Source organism: Plutella xylostella, chromosome 25, assembly GCF_932276165.1.
Source record: "Plutella xylostella chromosome 25, ilPluXylo3.1, whole genome shotgun sequence".
Taxonomy (NCBI): Eukaryota; Metazoa; Arthropoda; class Insecta; order Lepidoptera; family Plutellidae; genus Plutella; species Plutella xylostella.
In genome coordinates this window covers 4,974,942-4,995,420 of record NC_064005.1, presented here as the reverse complement: position 1 = coordinate 4,995,420, position 20,479 = coordinate 4,974,942, and the positions used below count along the sequence as shown (strand labels likewise).

Below are 20,479 nucleotides of genomic sequence, written 5' to 3'. Positions count from 1 at the left end.
TCCGCGCATTTATGTTTCCTGGAAACTTAAAAAATACTCGAGCCTACTTCATACCTTTCTGCGATTTTGTTTTCTCCTTATTTATTCCTTATTATGTTAGGTACTTACAATTTTTTTCTCAGTTGGCAAACAATCCTGAAATAACTATTACATTCCATACCATTCATATTTTCATGGTCCGTCCTTGGTTGGGATTTTATACTACCATTTTATTGATCATGTTGATCGGAAATGTTCAAAAAGTGCCTTTATTTACTTACAGTTCAGTAGAAATCTGAAAGAACTACAGGTGACTCCAATAGTCTTTCCTAACTTCTTTCGCGCATTTTATCTCTACATTATATGCACATTAGCAAGTTACTGCTACTCCTTCCGTACGTAGGTATATATCTAGATTTTTCTGAAACAACCGGTTAGATCCAATTTTTTATTACACGCCGTTCATATTTCTTCGCACTATTTATTTACCTTTCGTTTGTCTAAATTTTAGATGGATCAATGTCATCATGGTATCCTGTAAGATTTTATTGGAAGTAGGTAATACCTTTTCTTGTTGTGGCTATATTAGTTCTCAATACTCGGTCTAAGTTATAACTAGTGCGTAATGCCAAATCGTGTCATCGTACATGCCATAAACAACCAAAGCAAGCAATCACGGGGTACTGAAATAAATATTATAATCTGCAACTACCTTTCAGCGGTCGGTTTATACTGATCACGCCTTGCAGGACTTTTGCTCATTATTGATTCCTGAAACTTATGCACAGTTAACCCCTCCAGCCCTTCAAACGCTTAGATAATTTATCGGGTACGATACCGTCTTATTTTATGTAGATGGTAAACTCCTCTGACGATTGACTTGTACGTTTCGTGTAGCCGTTTATGTAGGTATCTGTAACTTAAGCACAATAATCTCCTACCGTCCCCGTCGCATTCGAAATTATTTAAATTAGCTTCCATACCTTTGGCCACTCATTTGCGTCACCATGTTTCATGTTATTTGCATCTAGCATTATATGTATAAAGTTGATAAAGTTACCGAATACATTACAATACCTTTACTATGTGCTTCGACAGTGTAGTTGAAATTAATTCTGCTGCTACTGTGATTTGATCTCGATGCTCTAAATTTTACGTAGGTACTATCTGTAAGTCAAGCATAGTAATGGCCTATCGTGCCGTCGTTTTTCTCCATCGACATAACATCACTGGGTACACATTACATGCAAAACCGAACTTGATAATTGAATGCAATCTAAAATTCTACCTTTCCAGACATGTGCTTGTAATGTTCACTTATCTTTAGGCAGGTAACTTTCATAACAGCTTTAACCTGTAACGTAAGCATTAGTCAATCGCCCTACCGTTCTTTGGTATCCGTGCTTTTGATACTTTTATAAATTGATGTACATAGTTTCTGTCAACTCGCGGATCCATTGAAAAGGAGGCTCTGTAACAACGTTATTACAATTTCGTACCTTGTATTTGCTTGGGTCTACCCTGATCAGCGGTGATTTGTTTGTTCTCCTGAAACTTAAATATTGTAAACCCCTACCGCCATCCTCTCGATAATTTTAAATATTCTATGATCTAGGTACGATACCTGTTATCTGGCGTTAATAGATACATTATTATAACTTAAATTACTCCTGTTTGGCTTTCGATGCAACTCGGGTCGCTTTCTTATTCTGTAAGTCAAGCATAGTTATGCCTACTGCTCCGCTTATTTCACAATTTTTCGTACCTTTGGTTGGTTACGCTGTCGTTTCTCGGTCTTGAACTATAAATACTGTCGTGGTGATTTTCTATGTAATACCTGAAACTTAAGCATAGTAATGCCCTACGCGTCTGCATATTCTATGCATCATCATACCACATTCGTTTAATCAGCTTATTAGGAAATATACCTTTTGGTTATTAGTTATCACTTCAGGTATTAATTATTGTTATCTAGCACCAAACTATCTATCTAGTGTTAACAATACAGCACATACGTATGTAACTATTCGAATTACGGTACCTTTCCACAGACTCATATGCGATGGTAGAAATTAGTTCAGCTGCCACCTTCTTTTAGTTTTACATGCTATCTGTAAATCAAGCATAGTCATCGCCTATCGTGTTCATCGCTCTTTTCCATAGAAATAACGTCAATGCGTGTGTGTACCTACATATTACATGCAAAACTTGATTCAAACAAACAATGCAATCCGAAATTCAATACCTTTCTCGGCAGGTAGATAGGTACTTCTAGTGCCATTTATCATAAGGCAGCTCATTTTCACAACAGCTTTGTCCTGTAACTTAAGCATAGTCAAACCCCCTACCATTCTTTAGCCTCCGTAGTTCTAGTGCCATTTATCATAAGGCAGCTCATTTTCACAACAGCTTTGTCCTGTAACTTAAGCATAGTCAAACCCCCTACCATTCTTTAGCCTCCGTAGTTCTAGTGCCATTTATCATAAGGCAGCTCATTTTCACAACAGCTTTGTCCTGTAACTTAAGCATAGTCAAACCCCCTACCATTCTTTAGCCTCCGTAGTTCTAGTGCCATTTATCATAAGGCAGCTCATTTTCACAACAGCTTTGTCCTGTAACTTAAGCATAGTCAAACCCCCTACCATTCTTTAGCCTCCGTAGTTCTAGTGCCATTTATCATAAGGCAGCTCATTTTCACAACAGCTTTGTCCTGTAACTTAAGCATAGTCAAACCCCCTACCATTCTTTAGCCTCCGTAGTTCTAGTGCCATTTATCATAAGGCAGCTCATTTTCACAACAGCTTTGTCCTGTAACTTAAGCATAGTCAAACCCCCTACCATTCTTTAGCCTCCGTAGTTCTAGTGCCATTTATCATAAGGCAGCTCATTTTCACAACAGCTTTGTCCTGTAAATTAAGCATAGTCAAACCCCCTACCATTCTTTAGCCTCCGTAGTTCTAGTGCCATTTATCATAAGGCAGCTCATTTTCACAACAGCTTTGTCCTGTAACTTAAGCATAGTCAAACCCCCTACCATTCTTTAGCCTCCGTAGTTCTAGTGCCATTTATCATAAGGCAGCTCATTTTCACAACAGCTTTGTCCTGTAACTTAAGCATAGTCAAACCCCCTACCATTCTTTAGCCTCCGTAGTTCTAGTGCCATTTATCATAAGGCAGCTCATTTTCACAACAGCTTTGTCCTGTAACTTAAGCATAGTCAAACCCCCTACCATTCTTTAGCCTCCGTAGTTCTAGTGCCATTTATCATAAGGCAGCTCATTTTCACAACAGCTTTGTCCTGTAACTTAAGCATAGTCAAACCCCCTACCATTCTTTAGCCTCCGTAGTTCTAGTGCCATTTATCATAAGGCAGCTCATTTTCACAACAGCTTTGTCCTGTAACTTAAGCATAGTCAAACCCCCTACCATTCTTTAGCCTCCGTAGTTCTAGTGCCATTTATCATAAGGCAGCTCATTTTCACAACAGCTTTGTCCTGTAACTTAAGCATAGTCAAACCCCCTACCATTCTTTAGCCTCCGTAGTTCTAGTGCCATTTATCATAAGGCAGCTCATTTTCACAACAGCTTTGTCCTGTAAATTAAGCATAGTCAAACCCCCTACCATTCTTTAGCCTCCGTAGTTCTAGTGCCATTTATCATAAGGCAGCTCATTTTCACAACAGCTTTGTCCTGTAACTTAAGCATAGTCAAACCCCCTACCATTCTTTAGCCTCCGTAGTTCTAGTGCCATTTATCATAAGGCAGCTCATTTTCACAACAGCTTTGTCCTGTAACTTAAGCATAGTCAAACCCCCTACCATTCTTTAGCCTCCGTAGTTCTAGTGCCATTTATCATAAGGCAGCTCATTTTCACAACAGCTTTGTCCTGTAAATTAAGCATAGTCAAACCCCCTACCATTCTTTAGCCTCCGTAGTACGTAGGTACTTATCATAGTTTTAGGGCATAACTTTGTGGTCTGTACACCCACGGATCTTTTGAAATTGACGATTCTGTAACAACGCATTACGATCCGTACCTTGTATTTCGCCTTCGCTCTTAAGATTATCTCGCTTTACGCTGATCCCTGTTGATTTCTATGTACGTCTGAAACTTAAATAATTTAAAACCCTACCACCTGTCTCATAGACAGCATCACGCATTTGCATATACACTATATGACTGAAAAAAATATATGATACCTTTTCGGGTCGGGTAGTGCGGTAACTTAAATTAGAGCGGTTTGTCCTTTCGTTCTACTCGCTTTGTCTGTAATTCAAGCATAGTTATCCCTACTTTATTTTGATTTAATGTCACCTTTGAATATTGGTCGACACCAGTTTTTTGTTTTATCACGTAAATTTAATTTGACTTGGCCGTATCCACGAGGTTTATTTTGGTACCTGGAACTTAAAAATAGTATAACCCTACCTGCCTGAAACATGCTGTGCATAATAACACATTCGCTAATATTACCGACTAACAAATACTTATTCACATGCTCGTTGTGAGTTAGAAAGGTAGGTATTATCAGAAATTCTATAAAATTGCCACTTACTCTATGCGATCGGTGTCTGAAAATAATATGATATAAACCTACCTACTGCTTAAATTTTGCACAAAGATAGTACTCACATTTTGATGTATCTAATTCGTCTGTAATGTAAGAATATTACGCCGCACCAAATAGCATTCAATAACATATACGTATTTAGTTAAACACGAATAAACCATCCCAATCAAAAAGAGAAAAAACTAAAAGCACTTACATAATTGCAGCCTGGGTTTAGACCACCTTGCACTATTAGAATTCTAGTCACATGCGTAGTTTAGTTCCATGGTGTTTAAAGTATTGAGTGGTGCCATTCAATAGCTGCTAGTCACATTCCGTTACTTCTATGCTTTTCTCACGCCACATTATCCTTGTGCCAGTTTCCATTCAAATGTCTATCCAATCCACAAGCTTCGCTACTGGCTGAATAAAATCCGAATCTCATCTAGCTAAACAAGTGCACAAAGAAAACAACAAACCAGAAATTATGTACCGTAGTTAGTGGGCAAGTAAATGCGCATTTTCAATAGAATGACGTTACATACCAAGTCGTTTGTCGGTTCCTGTAAGAGGTATGGTTAACGCATAAAGCACACGACCTACCTACTACGCTATGCCATAAATAATCTTAGTAATCTTACGCGTTGCTCGACTGTCGTTCAAGTTACCGAAAAGTTTCCATTTAGTTCAGGAATCAGCATGATGATCGCATCGCTGACTGGCTCTTCCACATGTAAGAATATGAACAGAACATATCGATTGGTTACACAGGGATACCTTACATTCCGTGGCTGAAGACAGTGGCCCTGAAGAACTTCGTGCGGCAGGACCGGAGACAGCGTGGCAGGACCGGAGTGGAGACTGCATGACAGGACCGGAGTGGAGACTGCGTGGCAGGACCGGAGTGGAGACTGCGTGGCAGGACCGGAGTGGAGACTGCGTGGCAGGACCGGAGTGGAGACTGCCGGGCAGGACCGGAGTGGAGACTGCGTGGCAGGACCGGAGTGGAGACTGCATGACAGGACCGGAGTGGAGACTGCGTGGCAGGACCGGAGTGGAGACTGCGGGGCAGGACCGGAGTGGAGACTGCCGGGCAGGACCGGAGTGGAGACTGCGTGGCAGGACCGGAGTGGAGACTGCGGGGCAGGACCGGAGACTGCGTGGCAGGACCGGAGTGGAGACTGCGTGGCAGGACCGGAGTGGAGACTGCGTGGCAGGACCGGAGTGGAGTCTGCGTGGCAGGACCGGAGTGGAGACTGCGTGGCGGGACCGGAGTGGAGACCGTGGAAGCACCGGAGACTGCGTTGCGGGGCCGTAGACTGCCTGGCAGGGATGGGGACTGCGTGGCAGGAGTGGAGACTGCGTGGCAGGACCGGAGAATGCGTGGCAAGAGTGGAGACTGCGTGGCAGGGCCGTAGACTGCGTGGCAGGAGTGGAGACTGCGTGGCAGGACCGGAGAATGCGTGGCAGGACCGGAGAATGCGTGGCAGGACCGTAGACTGTGTAGTAGGACCGGAGACTACGAAGCAACACTGAGGATGGCCGAGGTGTTGTCAAGCTGAAGCCGCAGAACCTAGAGAATTCCAGAACGGGTCAACTCACCGTAAAACTTTAAGCTCCTTTCAATTTCAGTAAAGTGACATGGTGGTAATGTATATGTGTAATGTAGATGGTTGGGTTTTAGGCGAGACTGCCGAGAGCTTTCCGGGGAAAACGATGATTATGTATATTATATTGGAAATTAAATATTACTATACCTTGGATAAAGACAAATTGATAGTTGAGCATGAACTACTGAGTAGCCTGCGAGGCGGGAGCCGGCGGCAACCGGAGAGAGCCCAGGAGACTGCAAGGTGGGAGCCGTCGGCAGCCGGAGAGAGCCCAGGAGACTTCGAGGCGGGAGCCGTCGGCAGCCGGAGAGAGCCCAGGAGACTGCGAGGCGGGAGCCGTCGGCAGCCGGAGAGAGCCCAGGAGACTGTGAGGCGGGAGCCGTCGGCAGCCGGAGAGAGCCCAGGAGACTGCGAGGCGGGAGCCGTCGGCAGCCGGAGAGAGCCCAGGAGACTGCGAGGCGGGAACCGTCGGCAGCTGGCGAAGACTGCGAGGCAGGAGCCGTCGGCATCCGGAGAGAGCCCGGGAGACTGCGAGGCGGGAGCCGTCGGCAGCCGGAGAGAGCCCAGGAGACTGCGAGGCGGGAGCCGTCGGCAGCCGGGGAGAGCCCAGGAGACTGCGAGGCGGGAGCCGTCGGCAGCCGGAGAGAGCCCAGGAGACTGCGAGGCGGGAGCCGTCGGCAGCCGGAGAGAGCCCAGGAGACTGCGAGGCGGGAGCCGTCGGCAGCCGTAGAGAGCCCAGGAGACTGCGAGGCGGGAACCGTCGGCAGCTGGCGAAGACTGCGAGGCAGGAGCCGTCGGCAGCCGGAGAGAGCCCAGGAGACTTCGAGGCGGGAGCCGTCGGCAGCTGCCGGAGACTGAGTGAGCCGAGGAGACTTCGAATTTGCCAAGTGCAAGCCGCCGATATCCTTGGGGAATTCAAAATCAGGTGAACTCACCGTTGACCACGTGTTTCAAAACAAACACAGATGCTTGAAGAGGAATTATAATTATTTACTGAATATTTTAATTTAACACAAAATATGTATATACCTTACGAAAAATAAAATGCCTCGACAAACTTCTGCTGCCCCGGGAAGACCACGAGACTGCGAGCCAGGAGGCGTCGGCAGCTGGCGGAGACTGCGAGCCAGGAGGCGTCGGCAGCCGGAGAGAGCCCAGGAGACTGCGAGGCGGGAACCGTCGGCAGCTGGCGAAGACTGCGAGGCAGGAGCCGTCGGCAGCCGGAGAGAGCCCAGGAGACTGCGAGGCGGGAGCCGTCGGCAGCCGGAGAGCCCAGGAGACTGCGAGGCGGGAGCCGTCGGCATCCGGAGGCGAGGAGACTGCGAGGCGGGAACCGTCGGCAGCTGGCGAAGACTGCGAGGCAGGAGCCGCCGGCAGCCGGAGAGAGCCCAGGAGACTGCGAGGCGGGAGCCGTCGGCAGCCGGAGAGAGCCCAGGAGACTGCGAGGCGGGAGCCGTCGGCAGCCGGAGAGAGCCCAGCAGACTGCGAGGCGGGAGCCGTCGGCAGCCGGAGAAAGCCCAGGAGACTGCGAGGCAGGAGCCGTCGGGAGCCGGAGAGAGCCCAGGAGACTGCGAGGCGGGAACCGTCGGCAGCCGAAGTCCAGGACTGCGTGGCAGGAGAGGAGACTGCGGGGCTGGACCGGAGACTGCGAGGCGGGAGCCGTCGCAGCCGGAGCTCAGGAGACTGCGAGGCGGGAGCCGCCGACAGCCGTAGCCCTGAAGACTGCGAGGTTCGAGCCGTCGGCAGCCGGAGACAGCGAGCCAGGAGGCGTCGGCAGCCCGCGGAGACTGAGTGCGCCGAGGAGACTTCGAATTTGCCAAGTGTAAGCCGCCGATATCCTTGGGGAATTCAAAATCAGGTGAACTCACCGTTGACCACGTGTTTCAAAACAAACACACAGATGCTTTAAGAGGAATAATTATTATTTACTGAGTATTTTTGTATAATAGCTTTAATGTAACACAAAATATGTATATACCTTACGAAAAATAAAATGCCTCGTCGAACTTCTGCTGCCCCGGGAAGACCACGAGACTGCGAGCCAGGAGGCGTCGGCAGCCGGAGACTGCGAGCCAGGAGGCGTCGGCTGCCGAAGACTGCGAGCCAGGAGGCGTCGGCAGCAGCCGGAGACTGCGAGCCAGGAGGCGTCGGCAGCTGGCGGAGACTGCGAGCCAGGAGGCGTCGGCTGCCGGAGACTGCGAGCCAGGAGGCGTCGGCAGCAGCCGGAGACTGCGAGCGAGGAGGCGTCGGCAGCTGGCGGAGACTGCGAGCCAGGAGGCGTCGGCAGCCGGAGACTGCGAGCCAGGAGGCGTCGGCAGCAGCCGGAGACTGCGAGCCAGGAGGCGTCGGCAGCCGGCGGAGACTGCGAGCCAGGAGGCGTCGGCAGCCGGAGACTGCGAGCCAGGAGGCGTCGGCAGCTGGCGGAGGCTGCGAGCCAGGAGACGTCGTCAGCAGGTGGAGACTGCGAGCCAGGAGGCGTCGACAGCCGGTGACTGCGAGCCAGGAGGCGTCGGTAGCCGGAGCGAGGCCCGTAGACTGCGAGCCAGGAGGCGTCGGCAGCCGGAGACAGCGAGCCAGGAGGCGTCGGCAGCCCGCGGAGACTGAGTGCGCCGAGGAGACTTCGAATTTGCCAAGTGTAAGCCGCCGATATCCTTGGGGAATTCAAAATCAGGTGAACTCACCGTTGACCACGTGTTTCAAAACAAACACACAGATGCTTTAAGAGGAATAATTATTATTTACTGAGTATTTTTGTATAATAGCTTTAATGTAACACAAAATATGTATATACCTTACGAAAAATAAAATGCCTCGTCGAACTTCTGCTGCCCCGGGAAGACCACGAGACTGCGAGCCAGGAGGCGTCGGCAGCCGGAGACTGCGAGCCAGGAGGCGTCGGCTGCCGAAGACTGCGAGCCAGGAGGCGTCGGCAGCAGCCGGAGACTGCGAGCCAGGAGGCGTCGGCAGCTGGCGGAGACTGCGAGCCAGGAGGCGTCGGCTGCCGGAGACTGCGAGCCAGGAGGCGTCGGCAGCAGCCGGAGACTGCGAGCGAGGAGGCGTCGGCAGCTGGCGGAGACTGCGAGCGAGGAGGCGTCGGCAGCCGGAGACTGCGAGCCAGGAGGCGTCGGCAGCAGCCGGAGACTGCGAGCCAGGAGGCGTCGGCAGCCGGCGGAGACTGCGAGCCAGGAGGCGTCGGCAGCCGGAGACTGCGAGCCAGGAGGCGTCGGCAGCTGGCGGAGGCTGCGAGCCAGGAGACGTCGTCAGCAGGTGGAGACTGCGAGCCAGGAGGCGTCGACAGCCGGTGACTGCGAGCCAGGAGGCGTCGGTAGCCGGAGCGAGGCCCGTAGACTGCGAGCCAGGAGGCGTCGGCAGCTGGCGGAGACTGCGAGCCAGGAGGCGTCGGCAGCTGGTGGAGACTGCGAGCCAGGAGGCGTCGCCGTCGGCAGCAGGTGTAGACTGCGAGCCAGGAGGCGTCGGCAGCCGGAGACTGCGAGCCAGGAGGCGTCGGCAGCCGGTGGAGCCTCGGCGACTGGGGCTGTGACAAGGCAGCAACCCCAGTCCGGGCCGGTTGTGACAAGGCAGCAACCGAGCCCTAAGCTGTGACAAGGCAGCAGCTTTAATGGTCTATGCGTGGGGCTGTGACAAGGCAGCAGGCCCCGGCCGGACGCACTGTGCGGGGCAGCAGTGGTCAGCGACAGGTTGTGACTGGCAGCAACCGTCGCGCAAGCTGAGACAGGGCAGCAGCTTGGTGGCCTGCAGGAGGGCTGTGGCAGGCAGCAGGCCCTCAGACCAGCACTCATAGTGAGTGGAGACTTGGTGATGATGTGGCAGAAGAGGACAGGCGAGCGTCGTACATCGATCAACCAGTGATACCTAGCTAAACAGTATTGTTGGTTCGAAAAATGGTTAGGAAATTAAGGCATTAAATTATTATCACATCTAATAATGTGCATTATCTAATATCTATGAAGTTAAATATCGAAAAATAATACCAAGCAAAATTTCCGATGCAACAGGAATGCTTTTTGTTAGGTGCCCCCAAACTCCAACTCAGCAAGAAGTACTTTCACCATCAATTTCAAGTTCTGGCAAAACAGATAAAAACACACATCCAACAAACTGTTACCTACACAGTCATGCTAAAAAGTGGTGATTTGATCGATTGTCTTAGTTGGTAACGCTTAACTATGCTGGCTACTTTGCTTATAAGTCATTCATAATAAGTCTTGGTCAACATTTAGTAAATGTGCGTACTTATGCAGTAATTAAGAGTTCTACCTCAGGCTTATAGTGATTTTATGATTGTTTTTATCAAACAACAACGAGATTTTGGTTTAGTAAAAATAAAAATGGTTACCACATATGTAGGTCTAAACTAGGAACAACAGCCATAGAGTCGGCAGCACGACACCGTTAATGGAAGCGGCTATTCTGGCGAGGCAGGCAGCGTAGTATACAACCCAGGCAGGAAGTTGCAGAGACCTAGGCTAAACAATTCCAAACCACATTGTGCCACACGTTAAGAAACATAGCGCCTATTGCAATCGCTTAGAGACTGATGTGATAATGCAGACCAAGTAGTTATTATACAAACTTCAAGGTTATTGTAATTAGCAGGGTGTACCTCTATTAATTGTGCTCTGTTCTGTGGGCCGGACTAACGGCTACTTAGGGTGCGTAGGTTTGCACACCACCAACATTGACTACCACCAACATGCCATTCGATGAAGACAGGCTGCTATCAACAAAGAAGAGCACACATCCAAAAAATACTGCGCAAGCAGTGTTAGGTACTTACAGTCTATTAGAATATAATAAGATAAATGCATGAATTAGTCAACTTCTTTCTACATAGTATTATGCCATAAGTAGGGGAGACCGGGGACAAAAGTAACAGTTTGTAGATTCTGTCTTATTTCTCGTTATTAATAACATTTACGATAAAATAAATATAGTCACATAAAACTTTCGTATATAGTCTACAAATATCCATTATTACTTTACTTAATACATCTCAAATTTTAGCATTTCTGAAGCCTCAAAAAAAAAAGGGAAATCGTTACTTTCGACCCCATGGCCAGGACGAAAGTAACAAGGCATGGGTCGAAAGTAACAACCCATAAATTCATCCCAATGTTATAAATACGATTCAAAAGAAAGAACAAAAAAAACAATCAAATTATTTAGTTAAGAAAACCTCTTAAAAAACTATCGAAACAAAAAAAAACTTATGACTTATTGACAAAACTAAAAAAAACTTCTTAATATAAACTGTAAATGAGATCCATCATTTAAACTGACTAACTGATAAGAAGTTGTTTTATTTGTGCCATAATATACAATATTATGACACAAATATCTAATCAAAACAACAAAAAATAAAAAATTATAATATCACATGGCAAACTTACGTAAGTAATTCGTTACTTTTGTCCTGCCGCGAGCTGTTACTTTTGTACCCATCCCCATTTTTGAAATATCAGGTGACATTACTTTAAAACAGCACGTGTTATTCGAAAACAATTTATGACATGCTACAGACAATCTTATAATTAATCAATGAACAAATAGTCATATGGTTCTTGGCATCTTAATTCTACGTAAACACTAAATGAATAAACACCAAAAAACTTACTTTTGGTGTGTAAAATCACGAAATGCTCACTAAAACAACCTTGCACCGCGGCACGGGCGCGGAAAATCATATCATGCGCGGGGGGCATCGCATGCTGACTACCAGCTGTCGCTTGGGACGTTAAGGCTATTGGGGAAGTCCACAGAGTCTTTGTTACTTTCTACCCGCTGTTACTTTTGTCCCCGGTCTCCCCTATGCGGTCAGTTTACAAGTGCTTGATGTTACTTAGCCAGTTCCAATTCTCCTTGCTTAATCACTATAGACTTGCACAAATATGCATCCATATTCCATCAGTTAGATAAATTAAAGAAACGTAACTCATTTGAAATCAACTACCATGAAGGTACTAGGATCATAATTACTGAAATTAAAGAATGTTCAGTTTTACCATGTTGCGGCACGATGCGATGGCTGCGGCTGGGCAGGCCATAGTTCGGTTTATTGGGGGCTGTGCGGCAGCAGTCGTGACTGCACGGCTGTGGCAGTAGGCCTGGCCTCGGTGCCAGCTGTGGCAGGGCAGCAGCGTGGCGCGCGCGAGGCAGCAGGCCGGTTCCGGGGCTGGCCGTGGCGAGGCAGCGGCCAGCGGTCACATGATAGCTGTTGTCACAGTTGGGCTGTGACATGGCAGCAGGCCCCGGCCGGACGCACTGTGCGGGGCAGCAGTGGTCAGCGACAGGTTGTGACTGGCAGCAACCGTCGCGAAAGCTGAGACAGGGCAGCAGCTTGGTGGCCTGCAGGAGGGCTGTGGCAGGCAGCAGGCCCTGACCGACGGACTGAGGCGAGGCTGCAGCCGTATTCTGACTGGGTGTGACGAGGCAGCGACCCGGGAGCGGCGACAGATTGCGCAGTTGAGGTAATCGACCACAGAATCTGTCTACAGATAAAAACACATATCCAAAATAAACCTAACTCCTAATGCATTTGCAGTTAATGTATGCTTCAGTTTTCAGCGCAATGTATGTTTCAGTTTTTAATATTATTCGCCTTAAATAACTGATTTGAATTGTTTACCTCATGTCATTTCATTACTTTGGTTTTCTGTTTATTCATAAAACACTTAAATAATACCGGCGTCACAGCCCTTTGCTTTTCAGAAATGCTGAAGTGTCCATATAGGTCGCATGGTAACTTCTCCTTGTACATATAGCAGGCAGGCAGTCACGCTATCTAAATTAATCATTGACAACTTGCATCTGAATAAAAAAGAGACACGAAAAACAAAAAATAGACCACCGTTAGATTTACACTCAGATTCAGAGTTTTGTAGGTACTTCGCATATTAAGTAAAAGTACCTACTAAAAGCAAGCTACTGCTAAGTACGAAAGCTAAATAATATAATTATGAGACCATTTTCTAGGCATGCTTAGAAATATGAAAAACTTTCATGTTATAACATAATAAAAATAAAAACCTCAATGACTGTCAGTTTCCACCTCCACAAAATTCACGCAAAAGATAGGTACCACAAATCAACGTTTCCATATCGCCATTAGGAAGACAAGGCCAAAACTAGCATGGTCTAGCTGCTGGAATGCAACCCTGAAGGCTGCCATTGCTTACGAGTAGATGCAGGCATGAAGCAACAGAACATCCTGAGAAACAAATCTAAACAATATGTTTCCTAATAAGGAAACTTAAAACAAACAATTCGACCTTATATTGCAGGAATCGAACCTGCTATGGTCACCATTAGTCAAAAAATTATAAAGAGACAGATCTAAAAATAACTGTTTAAGTTATTCACTAAAATACCTTAGAAAGGCTTTCTTCACCTTCAGTCAGATACCGTATGAAGTAGGTAGGTACGGCAAACTTGATTATTCAAACATGAGAAGACACGAAAGCACTTTGCAGGTAGTTTCAATCTTGCAGTCCTGTTGAACAGTCCCAAACAAAAATATTCCCTAATGGTTAAGTTCAAGACAGGCATTTCAATATCATTTAGTTTTGTCGTATAGGTTCCATATTTATGTCAGTAGTTATAGGTGCATTTTAGTATCCCAAGTCTTTTATAATGATTATTTAGTTTTGGTTTTTCTGAGTTCTTTTCAGAGGTTCTGAAAGGTAATTTAGTTAGTTTTGTAGGTGATGCCACACAGTAGCTCAGGTTTCTTTTCTTCAGATAGAAGAATTTTCAGCTTAGTTGGTTATCTAAAATAACAAGCATATACATTACTGATGTGAAAAGTTTATAGATATGCTTATCAAAGTCATCACAATTCTCGTTGCTTACCCTTTTAGAATTTAAGACGAATCTTGTACCGTGTTGTTGGGTAGGTACATCATAAAAAATACATCATATATTACTTGTTTGATTTCTTATACTTAGTTAGAAAATATTTGTGTGCTTGTAGGTATTTTCTTTGATATTTAATTAAGTACTTATATATTTTTTATCTATCAATATTATATTTTTGAGCTCCATTGAATTACTTAAGTAAAGTTGAAACTTTGTAGCGTATTTGCCGAGGCTTTAGGTGCATCAAGTTTTATTTAGTGTACAATCTGAAAGAATTAATGTTGTGAATAGGTATTCCTAAAATAAATAAAAAGGCTTTTTACTTACATCCTTACCATTTTAAAAATAATTTCAATCAAGGTTATTCAATATGTAAGTAGTTAGATACTTAACGAAGCAAACTTTGAAAGACAGAATCACTATCAGATGTAATTTTAAAGAGAAGGCATTCTGTGATACTTTGAATAGTTCTTAAAAAATATGAATATTACTACCTGCCTATATGCCTTTGCTATTCAAGTACAACTTACCTATTTATAGTTTCAGCCTTCATGTTGCAGAATTGCCATGTGCAGGAAGCGTCCCTTCATCGACAGACTGCATACTAGATTAAATTACATCCGAGCAGATTCAACTCCCAAGTGGTTTTGCTTACAGTTGCCATATTTAGACTGTGATAGGTCATTTCCTAGTTATAGTTAGCGTACGTTGGTTTAGGAATTGTTTCTACTTGTCATGTTTAGGAGACAGACTTATCTGTAGGTCTATCGCAGGGTAGTTCAGGATATTGACTGGTTCCGTTCGAGACGGCGTAACTTGTAATCCCATAGAATCAGCTAGTTCACTCGAGTCACCAGGTTTGCGTCAAGCTGTAAGATTGCACAACGATCCATCAGTCATATGATCAAATAAAATACATCTAGAAGTATGCCTTTATTTAGAAAAAGTTTTCGGGGAATGAATATGTTTATAAAATTTGAATGCATAGCCACAAAAAGTAGGTACCGATACTTCGCGTGGTAAATACATTCAGATTTTTTAAGAACAGGAGACTTGCACCAAGTATATTTAACTGTTATGAATTAAATCATACCCATGGATAAGTAACAGACCGTCAGTTTAGTTTATATGCACCTATTTAATTCGGTGACGGTGTGGTGTTATACATAGGCAGCATATCCATGGGTTAAATAATGTTGGTGAAAGGTAAGTAAGTGGTATGTGGGCACCTAAATAACAGCAATGAGAATAAAAGAAACATCAATTCAGAGCATCAGTCAACTCACCAGTATTCTATAGTGTCCACGCTTCATTTTCCTATATTTCCTCATTTTATTCCGTTTGGTTGTATTTATAGATAGTTTCCTAAGTTTCACGCAGGTTCAGTTGGGATGGATTTGAATGCTTGCGATGATTTATGAGCCCTCACATGTGTTTAATGACTGTGCATAGGTAGCTAGTTTAGATCCAGAGTCTGCTTCCCTCTTGTCGAAGGTAGTTTGCAATGGCCTCAGTAGTGGCAGGTGTAGCAGTTTCCTGCGTCATGACCTCGTTGTGGATGTTTCTAGTGAAAGCTGCGCGCGGCGGCCCCACGCCGACCGTTTCGTCACATCAGTAACTGCCGTTGTCTTGTGCTAATTTGCTAATTATGGGAACCTGTTTTCAATGTTATTACGCAGAAATGTCCCTCGACTTGTTTACAATAGCAAAATTATCAAAAATAATTTTTGAAATGAGGTCAATATCTCAGATTAAAGGCAATGATTACAACGTCAAACACTCAGCAGAGAATGTGACTCACCGACTGTTCGAGAAATGCATTTACTTCCTCCTAAACGCTGAGTCATGATTGATTCAGAGGTGACCGTGAAGTGGCAGCGCACTCGACAGGTCACGTCAACCTTCGTGCGGCTGGTCGAGGCCCGCCCTGGCCGAGGTCAGAGCGGCGGAATCTGGGATCTAAACACATGATTACAGGCAGGGGCCCGCCAGGGTGCGGGCCAGTAATGTATAGAGAACAGTGTACAGTCATGACGCAACCTAACCGTTACCTAGTAGGTGAGGGCCTGAAAACCGGGACTCGAGTGACTTGCGCCGCGGCCGATCGACTCCGCTCAGGAACTGCGCGAGCTGCGACCTCGTTCGTCTTCACTCAGGAACTCCGCTACTCTGCTGCTAACTTGCTCGGCAGCCATGCTTTGGCACGGAGCGGCGGCGGTGACTCATGGAATGACATTATTGAGGGTGAAATCATAGTCAGACAAAACAAGTTTCAGAAACACAACAACTTTTTCAAAATTATGTTTATTTTCATACTTAAACATATGATACAATTTTCTTATTCAATATGAATAATAATTTAATTCCAATTAAACTACTTTGCAATAGACTGAAATTGAAACATGACTTATTTACAAGTTACAAAATAATAATAAAACTAAAAGTATGATACCGTTACAAACCCAACTCGAAGCTAGCAGCGTGTGACCGCGCCCACAAGGCAACCAAGATGGCGGCCGTCGGTCGAACCCAGACCCACGCGAAACGCAATGGGACTGTAATTTAGAAAATATCCTACATATATCACAGATTCAAAATACAATTGCCTAAGGTTACCTAGCTCACTTGAACACTTTTGAAATTATCTAGGTCTTTGAAGAAGTTATTTAGAGAGCTGAGATCATTATTCCATAGACTATCGATTTTTTCTTTCTCTTGTCTGCTGGCCTCTTCTTCCTGATTGCGCAATCCGAGATCGACTTGCATTTGCGCCCACTTTCTAGCACGTTCTCTTTGTTTGCACACGAGTTCACTTTCAGCTCGGGTAAGGGAGTTGCTAAGGATGGCAATTACCCTCAGATTTCTATTTTTCTTCATTCTGGCATTAAGAGATTTGGTTTTGACTTGCCGAACCCAGTTAGAGAGGGATTCGGTTTTACTTTCACAGAAATCGACGACAGATTTGTCGTTGGATTTGTAGCCCATATTGAAATATGCAGAAAATATTGTATGGGACAATATTACACACCTGAATCCAACCAGGCCAATGAGTCACTTGAAGAACTACGCACTAATTTTGTCACACGGTCACACGTCTTCACTGCACCACGATGAGAGATCTTTTGAGGGCGCGCTGACGTCACGCCCCGGTTTTATACCGCACGCTATTGCGGCAGTATGGCGGCCGCTTTTTCAAGATGGCCGCTGCCACACGGAGCGAAAATAGGCGATCAATACGGAGGGCGCGTTTGATAAAGCACGCACGGTAGCGTCGTTTTGTAACTCACATGAATGATATGCGATGCGAACTATTGTCTCACCGATTCTTAGTCTATGGTATCTGCGATTTAATCTGAAAATAAGAAAATATCGATTAGAATTATTTACAATACTTAACTAAATCTATAGCCAGCCAGTAACCATGATACTATTACTTTAGTATTTAGGCACTATTAAGGCCTTTACAGACGCACGAATAAATCGGTCTGAGTTGAGAAGCGAGGACTTTAACTTTAATATTTAGTGCTAAATTCAGTGCAATTGAATACCGCGTTACTACCTAATCTACCTATGTAAATGAACCCGCTCAGAAACCTAACCAAGTATAATAAGTCCATAAAATTAAATACATTCATCACCATAAAGATTGAATGAGCGAATCAATGATTGAAGTTAACATTAACAATCCATATCATGAAGTCATTTTACTAACTTTACTGGTGTGAATTATCAAGCGGCCCTGCAGCCTGCGTCATGCGCAGTTGTATGGAGGTCGATGTGCGCAAAACGAGGGGATATCCAACATTCATAGCGATCAATAACAAAGAAAGATCATGTCCGTAAGGCAGTAAAGTCTATTTTGCTTTGACTGTAGCCCAGACAAAGCATGTTTACCCACATAGCTACTACGCACAGATGTTTTGCTCATGCCTGCCTCGTTGGAAAGATATCGTTATAGGGACATGTATTATTTAATGCATCTTAAAACCTCTTTAACTACATACCTATGCTGATAATGGTATTCTATCTATTCTACTGCACTAATGAAAGAATGAAACATTAACAGGAAGTCTTATAAGTAGGTAGGTACCTCTAGTGCCCAATTTCGCAATTTATTGCAATATCACTTGCAAGTCAAATGTAGATAGGAATCACAGTTGATTTACACATTATTATTTTTTACTAAAATATTTTTCAATGTTTTTCTTTATTCTGTCAGTTTAGTTTTTCATAAATTATAGTTTCATAGACAATATGAAAATTTCGCTAAAACTAAAATCCAAAAAGGCCGTTAAGTAATTAACTATTGATGTTATTATACTGAGATTAAGTAAGCATATATGCATTTCTATGGGATCTAACTACACAGATCAGCATTTGCCATCACATCATCATTGCCATTACCTATAGGTTCGTTATAACACCGGGTTAAGAATTCCTTACGACATGATTAGCATAAGAAAGTGGCCAGGTGCATCTTAACGGTTTTACCGGGCCCTTGCAGCCGTTCTAATACAAATAACAATAAGCAGCGTCTTGGGTCCCCTATACTTTGCCCCTTATTGTAAAAAAATGTGGAAGGGTCGATCAGGTAGCCATTGAAGTCTGCTAGGAATTTGCCTTTGTCCATTCAAGGTTGCTGGGTTTGTCGTGAGAATGGCATGTCTCGTGGGATTTAGCAAGTAAGTAAGTACTTTGAATTCAGCGAAAGGAAACTATTAAATATAGTAGATAGGTAGGTAAGTACCTAAGTTATTAAACAAACACGTAAGTAGATATTATGTTATTGTAGGTATTTTATTGTTCCTGATAACTTCTGAAGTCACGCATTGTTTTTACGCAGCATTTCAGTGTTTGTTTAGGTTTTTATAAATACTCATCGCGGTGGTGTCAACACATTTCATGAAACATGAAACAAAAGAACAGCATTGCATGCTTGGACAATCCACTCCTCAGGTGTTTTTGTTATTGAATGCCTAGCCTAGGCATTGATAATTTTAATTAACAACATGGAAAATTCCGTTTTCCTTTTGAAACAAGATTCATTATCGCTTGAACGTTATCAGTACAATATAAAAGAAGATGGCGGAATTGCGCGCGAATCAGGGATTGATTACGCAGCCACACGTTTATTAAATGCTGCTAAAACAATCCGAACTCACCTTTATTATCGACACGATAAGGTCATTTTGTACAACAGTTAGGCTTTTGTGGACATTTCAAGACCACTGATAGGTCGTCACCGACCCACGCACGGTTCGTCCGGTCGATAGCACCCAGTCAGCTGTGAATTGATAAAGACTCAATAAAACTTTGAAACTTAACCACTTGATAATTACCCGTCACGCCATTTACGCACCATAATTTAGCATTGATAAGTAGTAGGTACCTACTTATGCCAAGTATGCTCTAATGACCTGGAAATTATAATAATTTTTGGTCATTTTTAACGAACCACATTGGTGCCCACCTATTTTCTTTGGACCTATAGGTACCTTAGGTAGGTCTAAACTTTTCTATTATCTGGATTTACTACTTTATGTAGTTATCTAAGTAAATGATATTCGGCAGACCTCCTAAATAATTGGTAGATGATCTAGTTTTACAAGCGGTGATTACAAAACTGTAAAACTTGCATTTAAATTACGTCAAAGAGAAATTTTTTAACCACGAAACCAATGGACTGGTTCGTTATACAAAGACATAATCTAGGAACGTAGTAGTGAAGTAATGTTAGCTATATTTTGTACGGATTATTATTTTTGGATACATGTGCTGTGGATTTTGTGAAATAAATAAATAAAATAAATAAAATAAAATGCTATGCAGCTAAATGCGCTGAACCTATGTACCACTTTATTTTCCACCAATCCAAAGGATGTCTGGAAAGGAAAGAGATCGTATTTGTATATAGTTATTTAAAATCTTTCTTTACAGATGTGGCGTGGCTTACACAAATATAACCTTTGTTGACTTTTTGTCCCGTTTATTTAAAATAACAGTCGGACGTGCCAACTTTATCGTAAAACACGATAGTTCACTAACCCAGAACATAAATATTTTTTAGGTAAGTATATATTATCTTTATATTTCGGTGAATTTTCCGAAATCTTTGCTTTACAGTTTTGTTTGATTCACAGGATTGATTGCTCATCTTGATAGTGATTCATTTTCAGAGAATGCGAATGGCATAGATATGTACCGGTATAGCTAATACCTACCTGATAGGTGTGACGTCATTCTTACTCATTGCGCTTCATGCTAGGATATAGGTATCCCGGTTGTCTGGAAGTGATCGATTTAGCGATAAGACCGCCATTTGTGCATTTCTGTTATTTAAGTTAGATTTAAGTTTTTTATGGTGTGCAAATGAAGTTTATTGTATTGTATTGTAGGTATATCCCAAAACGCCGATCATGTTTGCAGCATTAGCACTAAATGATACTTCGTGTAATATGAGGCTAT

The 20,479-nt window shown here is 44.2% G+C and overlaps 1 protein-coding gene and 1 long non-coding RNA gene across 8 annotated transcripts; both read right to left on the bottom strand.

Annotated features, from left to right (window-relative positions):
- Nucleotides 1–61: 61 nt before the first annotated feature.
- On the bottom strand, nucleotides 62–11,009 carry LOC125488557 (nascent polypeptide-associated complex subunit alpha, muscle-specific form-like). Of its 5 annotated transcripts, none has more exons than XM_048630162.1 (8): nucleotides 9,647–11,009; nucleotides 9,487–9,575; nucleotides 8,931–9,378; nucleotides 8,170–8,790; nucleotides 7,169–7,288; nucleotides 6,985–7,044; nucleotides 6,287–6,941; nucleotides 5,913–6,102 (listed from the first exon to the last, which is right to left on the bottom strand). In XM_048630162.1, exons 1-8 carry the CDS (start codon nucleotides 9,937–9,939, stop codon nucleotides 6,049–6,051), a joined length of 2,340 nt encoding a protein of 779 aa, XP_048486119.1. In that variant the 5' UTR covers nucleotides 9,940–11,009; the 3' UTR covers nucleotides 5,913–6,048. The 5 variants fall into 5 exon arrangements, with proteins under 5 accessions (XP_048486118.1, XP_048486119.1, XP_048486120.1 ...); XM_048630163.1 differs by having other exon boundaries at nucleotides 7,169–7,289; nucleotides 8,174–8,790; XM_048630161.1 differs by lacking the exon at nucleotides 7,169–7,288 and adding an exon at nucleotides 62–5,754 and having other exon boundaries at nucleotides 5,828–6,102; nucleotides 6,287–7,044; nucleotides 8,118–8,790.
- Nucleotides 11,010–12,770: 1,761 nt separating this feature from the next.
- LOC119691127 lies at nucleotides 12,771–19,191 on the bottom strand. 3 transcript variants are annotated; one of them, XR_007267755.1, is made up of 6 exons: nucleotides 18,105–18,217; nucleotides 17,043–17,366; nucleotides 15,301–16,569; nucleotides 14,545–14,883; nucleotides 14,009–14,280; nucleotides 12,771–13,926 (listed from the first exon to the last, which is right to left on the bottom strand). It is a non-coding gene; the product is annotated as an uncharacterized LOC119691127 (long non-coding RNA). The 3 variants fall into 3 exon arrangements; XR_007267756.1 differs by lacking the exon at nucleotides 18,105–18,217 and adding an exon at nucleotides 19,177–19,191 and having other exon boundaries at nucleotides 12,771–14,280; XR_007267754.1 differs by having other exon boundaries at nucleotides 12,771–14,280; nucleotides 18,105–18,214.
- Between the last annotated feature and the right edge of the window lie 1,288 nt (nucleotides 19,192–20,479).

What these genes read in the sequence shown, in the direction of transcription:
- LOC125488557 (XM_048630161.1), bottom strand. Translation starts at nt 9,939, where the DNA reads ATGAGTGCTGGTCTGAGGGCCTGCTGCCTGCCACAGCCCTCCTGCAGG. An exon ending in GACGCCTCCTGGCTCGCAGT is followed by an intron (nt 9,379 to 9,486) that starts CTACGGGCCTCG and finishes CTGGCTCGCAGC; the next exon opens with CTCCGCCAGCTGCCGACGCC. An exon ending in GGCATTTTATTTTTCGTAAG is followed by an intron (nt 7,045 to 8,117) that starts GTATATACATAT and finishes GAATTCCCCAAG; the next exon opens with GATATCGGCGGCTTGCACTT.